Source organism: Phaethon aethereus (genome assembly GCF_964289735.1).
Source record: "Phaethon aethereus genome assembly, chromosome: 2".
Classification (NCBI taxonomy): domain Eukaryota; kingdom Metazoa; phylum Chordata; class Aves; order Phaethontiformes; family Phaethontidae; genus Phaethon; species Phaethon aethereus.
The window spans coordinates 143,408,418-143,418,315 of record NC_138582.1 but is presented as its reverse complement, the minus strand read 5'-3'; the positions used below and the strand labels follow the sequence as shown (position 1 = coordinate 143,418,315).

General features: G+C 59.6%; 1 protein-coding gene across 1 annotated transcript; it reads right to left on the bottom strand.

Annotated features, from left to right (window-relative positions):
* Positions 1 to 3,088: 3,088 nt before the first annotated feature.
* DLX5 (distal-less homeobox 5) lies at positions 3,089 to 8,563 on the bottom strand. Its single transcript, XM_082015223.1, is given in 3 exon segments — positions 3,089 to 4,263; positions 5,341 to 5,782; positions 5,785 to 8,563. Coding segments are annotated over 3 exon segments (1,260 nt in total). The 5' UTR covers positions 5,821 to 8,563; the 3' UTR covers positions 3,089 to 3,481.
* Between the last annotated feature and the right edge of the window lie 1,335 nt (positions 8,564 to 9,898).

Below are 9,898 nucleotides of genomic sequence, written 5' to 3'. Positions count from 1 at the left end.
CAAGAAGCAATAGATCTCCTTTCCGTAATCCACCACCGAACCACCTAAAGTCTGTCAGTCGCAAAATTGCGTGGTAGAAATCTTTAATCGATGCCACATGTGCGATGCAGGTTCGGGACACAGCGCTGCCGGCGGTGGAGCGGGCAGCGCCCGGGGGCCGGACAGGCAGCGCGCGCTGCCGGCGAGCGAGCGCGTGGGGGGAAAGCGAAGGGAGCGAGAGGGCGACCGAAAATGCCTGACAGGCGGGCGGTGACAGGTTGGAGGGGGTGGGTTTGGGTTTGTTTTTTTCTTTGACCGAGGAGGAGGAGGGAAACCGAGTCGCTCTGGCGAGGAAGCCAGCGCTGCCCCGGACGGGGGCTTTTCCCGCCGAGCCATGCGGAGATGCCAGGGCAGCGGGGGGCTCTTTGGGGGCGGGGGGAAGGTGTTCCCCCCGTGTCCGCAGGTGGGGGTGGGTGTTGGGGGGTGTGCGCCCCGTTCGGGGGCGAGCGCAGTTGGGGGGTATGGGTGGATCTGCTGTGGGTGGGAGAGCCCCGGGGTGGCAGGCGGTGTCAGGAGCTCTCGATCTGGGGCAGCTGGGGCTGCAGGCGGCTCTGTGTGTGTGTGTGCGTCTGTGCGTCTGTGCGTCTGTGTGTCTGTGTGTGCGTGTCAGGCCCTGCGGCTCAGCCCTGGAGCCGCTCGGCACCCACAGGAATGCGGCTCCTCTCGGCTCCCCGAGCTGCCCCGGCTCCACATGGAAGTGGCCGCCAGGAAAAGAGAAGGGAGGGGAGGCGGGGGGGTGGGGGAGGGGGGAAGAAGGAAAAAAAAAAAAATCCCAGAGCCAGTGATCCGCCGAGCCCAAACCCAGCGTCAGACAAAGGGCAGCTTATCTCATCCCGATCCCGGCGAGGCCAGGGGGAGCCGGGACAAGCCAGGCTCCCTCCGGCCGCCGCCGGAGCCCCGGGGGTGCGCCCGGGCGGAGAGAGGCGCCGGGGTGTGCCTGCCTGTGGGTACGGGGACAGGGAGGACAGGAGCATCCCCCTCGAAGGGGCGGGTGGCTCTAGACCTTGGATGTGCATTGGAGCCGGGGCCACGGCGCCGGGGAGCCCCAGTGAGGGGCATTTCCTAACCGGGCCTGGCTACCCTCTCCCGGGAAGGGGTGTCAGGCTCTCCCCGGCCTGCCCGACACCACCCCCGAGCTGGGAGGAGGAGAAATTAAGCAGGGAGAAAGACCGGCATGGAAACCGAACCGAGCTGTCTCGCAGGGGGAGCGGTGCCAGAGGCCGGGCTGCCCGGCCAGCGCCGACAGCGTGAATTCTCATCCCTGCCCGGGACCCTGCCTGCCCGGAGCGCTCCCGCGCTGCCCGCCCGAGCCCTCCCGGCCCCTGCAGGTGACAGTAACCACACGGCCCCGGGGCAGCGCCTCAAAGAAAAGAGTGGGTGGACCGACCTGGGAAATTTGACTTACACCTCTTGTGTTCAAGCCTTTCTGCAAAGGGAAGGGACCTCGGGGAGGGGAGAATCTCTTACTGCAGGTTGGAAAAAAAAAAAAATTAATGCTTGTCCAGAGACAAACGAGGAAAAGAACGGAAGAAAATTAAAAGGTCGGGCTTTTTTTTTTTTTTTTTTTTTGCACGGGGTTGAAGTTAGCAGAGGGGACAAAGACGAGCTTTTCAGCAGCCCCAGAGTCGCGGAAAGTCACTGAAACCTTGCGGGTGAAATGAGCAGGAACTGGTCCCGGCGGGGCACCGGCGGCAGGGTGGCCCGCTAGCCCGGCAGCGGGCAGGGGTAGGCAGCAGGCGGCGGCCCCCGCCGCCCGGTCTCCGGCACCCACGCACCCCTCCCCGGCGTGCAGGGAGCAGCTTTACCGAACAAACTGGTCTATTGTACTGCAAGCCGTTTACCAACCCCCAAACCTGTTACAAAACAACCCCGGGCTTCTTTCTTTGGGGAGAAAACATGCACACGCACACTCGCACACGCACACTCGCACACGCACTCACACTCACGAACACGCACAAAAGATGGCAGGCAGGAGCGGAGGGAGAAGAAAGGGGGGGGGGCAGCGGGGAGGAAGACTACAGACAGGTAAGCGCGCCCCAGGGCAGGAGCGTGTCTCTTCAGGCCTCGCCTCCCAGCCCTGCCAGCGCTCTCCCCGCCACCCTCGGGTGGCAGGGGGGCATTTTTAATCTCGAGGATCCTTCAAGAGACGCCTTTGTCACATTCACTGCTGCCGCCTTACCCCGCACGGCCGTGAATTCCCAGTGCGGCTCTCCGCTGCCCCCCACCCCCGCCCCTCGACGGCCAGGGAGAGGCGGGGCCCCCGCGGGAACGTGCGCTGCCGTGGGGGCCCCGCGGGCCGGTTGCTGCCGGAGAAAGCCGGGGGTCTTTGCTGGGAGAAAGGCTCACGCTCTGTGCGTGCTGCCACTCGAGTGCTCCGCGCCCATGGGCAGCGCTCCGGCCACCTCGCTGCAGCCGTGTTCCCATCCCCTCCCCGGTGCACCGGGCAGCGCGAGAGCTGGCTCCGCCGCCCAGCTTTTCCCCTAAATCTTGTAGATAGAAATTAAAAAAAAAAAAAAGTACCTCCTCCAAGTCCCTCCTTCAGCCGGAGCCGCCGCAGGCTTTTACCAGGAGCAAGGGGAGCGGGGCCCTCATTTTATCCTTTTCTCATATTTAGTGGCTCCCTTTGACGGAAACGTAATTTGTATAATTAGCCAAGCGCACACGGGCGACTGATGGGCTGTGGAGTGTGCAGCTCTCGACGCTAATTGCTCTCAGGAAAGGATTCAGGGCGGCTTAAGGCGAGAGATTTGCTTTATAGCGTTAGGATGGGCAGCTTTCCCTTCAGCTTAAATCACTGTGCGATAAGGGGGGTACGCAGTTTTGCAAAAGTCCCTTTTCCAGCGGGGAGAGAGCATCGCCGCCCCTCGGCTCGCCCGTGGGGACCTACAAGGGTTAGATCCTGCCAACACGCCCAGGCTGCAGTGGCAAGGCACGGCGACCGAATGCGAGCGCCCAGGATCGGGCCCCTCAAAAATCCCTCTTTCCTCGCTCGCTCTCTGCAAGCAAATTTGCCTTTCCTTTTTTCCCCCTCTCATTAATAGAAGAAGGGGTAATTTGGAAACGTTGGTCGTGGTCGAAATAATTTTATTTTATTCAGAATATACAGTTTAATTCCTCTATCTACAATTATTTACAGGGTTAAAATAACATTGAAAAAAAGTCTCTGGAAAAGTTGAGGTCATAGTTTTCAAGGCACCATTGATAGTGTCCACAGCTGAGCCAAAAAATGTCCGTATTGTATAAAAAAGGGTTTCCTTTGAAATGCAATAAGTTACATGCACAAGCTTTACACATTTTAATCTTTTTGTTTCCTTTCCCTTTTAAAAATCCCCCATATGCATTCCTTTCGTTATTATTCCTTAACAGTAAAACACAGGAGTCCAAGGAACAACCAAAAAAAGAACAAAAAACCCAAACAAACAAACAAAAAAAAGGTCAGACTCTAATAAATTGTCCCAGAGGCCAGCGCTAACGGGTGCTGTAGGGAGCCGTGGGATTGGAGGTGGGAGTTGATGGAGCTGGCAGCGGGGTACCAGGAAGTGGAGCTCTCCAGGTAGCTGGATGCAGGGGACGGGTTGGAGTTTGGAGGGTGAGCGTGTGCGTGGGGATGGTGGCTGAGGGAGCGGGACGAGCCCTGAGGTTCCCAAACCGCAGGCGACTGTGGAGAGTTGCAGGCCATGGGGTCGCTGGAGCTGGGGCTGTGCTCCGGAGGCATCTCCCCGTTCTTCATGATCTTCTTGATCTTGGATCTTTTATTCTGAAACCAAATTTTCACCTGGGAGGGGGCGGGAGGAGAGGAGAGGGGAGGAAAGAGGGAAGGGAGGAGGGAAACCGACACCGTTAATGCCCGCCTGGCAAACCGGCGCTCCGCGGCAGAGAGAGACCCGCTCCCCGCCGCCCCCTCGGCCCCTCCGCGGGGCCCGATCCGCCCCTGCCCGCCGCCCCGGGGGTGGTCGGAGCTCTGCGCCCCGCCGGGCCCAGCCGAGCCGGGCCTAGCAGAGCCGAGCCTAGCAGAGCCGAGCTGAGCCGAGCGCGGTACCTGTGTCTGCGTCAGCCCCAGGGAGGCGGCTAGCTCGGCCCGCTCGGGCAGGGCGAGGTACTGGGTCTTCTGAAACCTCCTCTGCAACGCCGCCAGCTGAAAGCTGGAATAAATAGTCCGGGGTTTGCGCACTTTCTTTGGTTTGCCGTTCACCATCCTCACCTCGGGCTCCGCCACCTCCTTCTCTGCACGGGCGCAAGGGCGGGAGAGAGACACAGACGCAGACATTAAGGCGCGGGACACGGCTCCGCGCCGCGCAGCCTGCGCCGCCGGCGTCCCGCCCGCGGGCTGGGCCGGGCAGCGGCGCCGGCCCGACGGGCCCCCGCGGCTCCCACTCCCACCGCGCCGGGCCTCGGCCACCCCCGGCCCTCCTCCGCCTCCCGCGCATCCTCAGCGCAGGGCGGCGGCGCTGGGCGCGTTGCGCGGGGCATGCGCGGCCGCCGCGGGAATCGGGAGGATTACCAGTGCCCTGCCGGGAAGAGGCCGGCCCGGAGCAGAGCCTGCCCAGGGACCGGGCGCTTCCCCCGCGCCTTCCCCCCACCGCCGCCGGCGGCCTGTCCCCAAGCGCCGCCGCGGCCCCGCTCGCCCCCGCCGCCGGGTTGGGCTACGGGCTTGCTGCATTTGCTTCCCCCCGTCCCCTTCTTCTCCCTTTCTTTCTCCTTTTTTTTTTTTTTTTTCCCCCTCCACAGCAACTTACAAAGGACTAAATGGAAAGCGCTCAAAACACGTCGCTTTCTGGTAAAAAATCCCCCCCAGCTTCGCAGCCCGGCCACGAATGCGCTCCCCCTCCCAGACTCCTCCCCCGCCCCTCCAGCACGGGGGGAAGGAAACTTTCTTTGCCACCGCGAACCGGGGTTTGAGACACGCAACAAGGCTCGGCTATTTTTCCCCCTCTTCCTGAGGATGGAAGGAGGAGGCAGGCAGCCCTGGGGGCCCCGGGGCAGCCGGCCGACGTTTGCTTCTCTAAAGCACTAGTCCTAGTTTTAGATCGTGCGGACTGGTCAGGAAAACTAGACCCAGCTTTCCTCTCTTTTCTTAACTTTCTTTAATTTTCTCTATTTTTTTACTTTCTTTCATTTTTCTTTCTTTTTTAAAACTTTCTTTCATTTTCCTTTTTTTTTTTTTTTTTTTTAAATGTATTTCTTCCTGTGGTTCAGGGAAAGCTCCATCCCCGCGGTCCGCAGGAGCACGGGAATCCGCCGGGGCACCTCTCCCAGCCTCCCCGCGGCCGCGGAAGCTCCCCGCACGCCCCCGGCTCTCACCTGGCTGGCTGGCGGAGCTCTGTACGCGGTTGTACGCCCCACTGTACTGGTGGTAGGGGCTGGCGTAGCTGTAGTCTGCATAGGCTTTGGCAGGATAGTTCCCAGCAGATCCGTTCATGCCGTGGTACTGGTACTGGTAAGGGTTGAGTGCTTTGCCGTAGGAAGCCGAGGTAGGCGAGCAGTAGCCGTGCGGGGCTCCCCCCGCCGGGCTGTAGTAGTCGGAATCCGTAGCCGAGGACTCGGGTAGAGTGGGAGATTCCTGGGACGGGTGGTGCATGGCTGCGGCCGTCTGGAAAGGAGCCTGGAAGTCGCCGGATCTGATGTTGGGGACCCTTCTGTCAAATACTCCTGTCATAGCTGGGAGCCGGCGGCTGGCTGGGGCGGGCTGCCGGGGCTGCGCGGCTCTAAGCAGCCATGGCCGGGGGAGGAGGCTGCGGCGCTCTGTCTGTCTCCGGCAGACTGCTGGCTGGGGCGCAGCATCGGCTTGGTTAAATCCTTAATTGCGCTCTTACGCACAGCAGGGTGGATCGGGTTCCATTGGCCAGAGCAATCGGGAGCAGCGACACCCTAACTCGTCCAACTAGTTTAGCACAACAAAGCTTTGGCTTAAAAAAAAAAAAAAAAAAAAGGGAAAAAAAAGTCCCATTCAAGCTCTTTTAAAGTGAATACCAACAGCAATCTCCGAGCTGGAGCGTCGTGATCGGGAGGTTTCCGCCTCCCCCCCCGCCGCAGCGCGGAGCCACCGGGGGAGGGCCGGGCCGCGCCGCCCGGGTTTGCCGTCCGGTCCCTCTTGGCTTGGGAAGAACGCACCGGGCGCTCCCGGTGCCCAGCGCGGCTTCTCATCTGGCGGCGATAACCATTAGCGTCTGACCGGACTCGTTTCACCCGGGTTGCCCTCCCTCTCCGGGGGGACGCCGTGCGGGACCTCCGCGTTAAATAAAGTGAATCACATTTACCCCCACCCCCCAAAAAATCTTGATTTTTAGTTACATCATTTCCTGCGCCGAAGACCCTGGCACGGCGCGGAGCCAGACAGGGTACCCTACCGTGGGGGTGCAGGGGAGCTGCTGGGGGCACTGGGGACACCATACAGCCTAGGGGCATCCACCCACAGGTTTCGCGAAAGACGACCTGGCTGTGGCACTATGCCCGTGGGCGGAGAGCCCCCGGCCACCCGCCAGCGCCGGCGCCCCTCCAGGTGCGCCCGTGCCCTCTGGCCCCCATGCGTGGCCGCTCCTCACCGCCCCTTGACGATGCTCACCATCTGGTCCGGCTCTGGCCCAGGGTCAGATGCCCGTCACGGGGGGAGCTCCCATCACCCTCGCGCGTGGGCAGGACCACTGGGAGGCCGCCGCGGCGCTTCTCCACTTGGAGGCCGTGGAAGAGCCCACTTCCCGGGTGACAGTCCCCCCAGAACTGGCCAGCGCTGTGCGGGGGTGTCCGTCCCCCCACGCAGCATCCCGACCAGCAGCACCCTCCTTCGCCAAGCACCCGGTTTTCCGCGCCCGTCCGTGCACCCAGGTGCTCTGCGGCCGGGCCGGGGAGAGCGACGGGCCAGTGATGGCCGTCCCTGGTGATTCTACAGCAGCGTGGCAAAAAAAAAAAAAAAAAAAAAAAATCATATTTTTACTAGACACTAAGGAAAACAAATAAAAGGCTGTTTTCAGTGACCTGGAGTTGTAGATTTTTCTGAAGTTGTTTACTCTCCAGATTTAGCCTGTTTGCTCACCGAAGATGTCCTAGCCAGCTGGGTAACACTTGTAACACAACCATGCATGTTGTACTTGAACTTATTGTTTGCTTTGGAAATGTCCACAGCTCATATAAAATCACATTAATCAAAACCCTAACCATTTCATTATATGAAATCTATTGGAAATATCTTTCCCCCCCTTAATTTTTTTTTTCTGAAGAGAGGAACCGGAGAGAGATATATGTTTACGACTGGGGAGTGGAGAAGTAAGTTTATTAAAGCTCCCAGTTCGCATCCACTTGGAAGGGACGAGAGATTTTAAACAGATGAAGAGGAGGGGGGGCAGCCCATTTGTGTCATAAATTCCAGGGCACTGCACTTCAACACGTCCGGGCAGGAAGGTGCCGTTTGAAAGGAGAAAATAGGAGAGGACCTGGGAGCTGGTATCGCACCCAGCCCCGGCAGCGTCCAGAGCCGTGGCGGGTCCCGGCCAAGCCGTCTTGCCAAGCTGTTTGTGCAGCTCACCGGGGAAATCTGGATCGCTTTCCTGCAGCACGGAAAGTTTGCTCTTGTTTTATTTAGAGGCAAAGGCAGGGAAAGAGAGGAAAAAAAAGTTTCGATATTAAAAGAAAAAAAAAAGTCAGAAATCCACCAGATAGAACCGCAGAACCCCCAAGGTGATTTCTTTCTGAAGGCACCGGCGGCCGCTCCGGTCCGTACGAGCCTTACCGAGCGGGGGGCGCGCAAATCCGCCCGCAGGCGGGCCTCCTGCCCCCCGTCCTTCCCAGCCCGAACCCGATTTTCTTGACTTTCTACTGTTTTTTTTTTTCCCCCAGCGGTTTTTATTTAACACATCCGGTGGGGAGCGGGCGGTTCGGCGGCAGCCGGGGTCTGTTTTCTATTTCACAATATGCTCATTGTTTACCGGCACATGCCCGCCGCCCCGGCGGAGCGGCCGCCCGAGGCCCTCGCGTCCAGCCGCGGCCCTTTCGGGCCCGAACCCCGCTGGTCCGCGGGCGGGCGGACGGACACACAGGGCGGGGAGGGGCCCGCGGAGGCAGCCGCTCCCGGCGCGCAGGGCGCGGGGGGCGCCGCGGCCGCGGAGACGGCGGGAGCGCGCCGCGGCCGTGCCCGTGACAACAGCGCCACGGTGTGGCCGCGCGGGGCGCCACGCCGCCGCGCTACCTGCGCGCCGCCGCCACCCCCCCCACAGCCCCGCCGCCGCCGCCGCCCCCGCCGCCGGGGCCAGACTGAGCGGCGGCGGCGGGCTGCGGAGCCGGGCGGCCCCGCCAGCGCTTGTCCCCGCAGGGTACGCGGACCGGGGGCGCGGGAGCCGCCGGGCCGGCGGCCGGGGCCGGACAAGGCGGCGATTGTTCCCGTCGCTCTCCCGCTCTGGGGAGATGCGGCGGAGGCAGCGCTGGGGTCCCCAGCCGAGCCCCAGGGAGGGACGGGGCGCTGTGTCCCGGCCAGTGCCCGCCGGCCGCCCCGCCCTGCCCCGGGAGCATCCCGGCGGGCAGACCCCTCAGCCCTAGGCCCGCCTGGAGCCCCGGGGGGACGGGCAGGGGGTTCCCCGTTCTCTCTTGCTCGGCAGTGCTTTGTTTCCAGCCAACGAGTGAAATATTTCGGATGAAGCCTCTCAGACTTTTGGATGAAATCTTGCAATTGTTCAGAGAAAATCTTTCGCTTTCTGGATAAAATATTCTCGTTTGGGCACCGAGTTTTTTGCTGGAAACTATTTCCATGGAAATTGCTGGCAAAGAATGAAAAGAATTTTTTTTTCCTTCTTTTAAAAAAAAACAAAACAAACAGCCCTCCACAGTTGGAAACATGGATTAACTCTTGTTTTACAGCATCAGAAAATGGTGATTTCCAAACAACTTCAACAACCGAGGGCTTTCCTGGCGCTTCAGCACATCATCTTAGGACTTGTTTACCTAGGGGAGTATTTTCAGAATGAAGAGGCGAAGGGACTGAAATCCCTTGTATTCTCACCTAAGGCTGGTCAAAAAAAATTTCATCTGCTTCAAAGTAAACATCTTGTCATGTTTAGTGCGGGCAAAATGGAACGGGAGTGGAGAGGGCTAGCGAACTACCCAGAAGGATGTGCACAGGGCAGTGATAAAAGGGAAAAATGCAGGAAAGGATTTTGGGAAAAAAACAACTCGGAGCAGGGGAGGAGAAATAAACCTGACAGAAAACCCAGGGAAAGAGTCTAGGACTTTTTGCTAAGATTTCAGTAGCTTTCAGCTGAGCCTCCGGCTCCTGATACAAATGGTTCAGGGAGAGGAAAACAGGCATTTTCCCACCTGGGCATGACATGCTCTGCTTTGGAGAACTTGCATCCCTCCAAAAGAAAAGGAGGCTTTGTGTTCTTATGAAGGTGACCATTTGTGTTGATGAAAGGATGCACATAAGACCTTGGGGTGGAAGCCTGCCTGCTCTCCTGGGTAGGTGTTGTTTTTGCCCTGCATCCCGAAGTGTTCACTAGGCTCTGGTCGTCTCCCACCTCTGGAACCGCCTTTTCTCTTCCAGTCGCTTGCATGTGCCCAGGAAACGCTGGGCCTCTAGTTAACGAAGTGAACCTGTCACTTCGGCATTTCCACGGCTGATGGACTCACTGCCGGGTTGGCCGCAGCCTGGGCTCCGCTGGCCTCGCTCGTCTGGCCTGTAAATTGCACTGTGCAGAAAAACCATGACGTACAATGTTAAGAATTAGAATTTGCCTTTTTAGGGCAAATTGTGGCTGTCTCTTTTACTTGCCAAAGAGCTGACATGAGGAGCTTACACTTGCACCTATTTCTCCCAAATTGCACCAACATGATTAAAGAGAGGAGCCAGGGCTCCTGTTGGTGTCAGCCGTAGCAG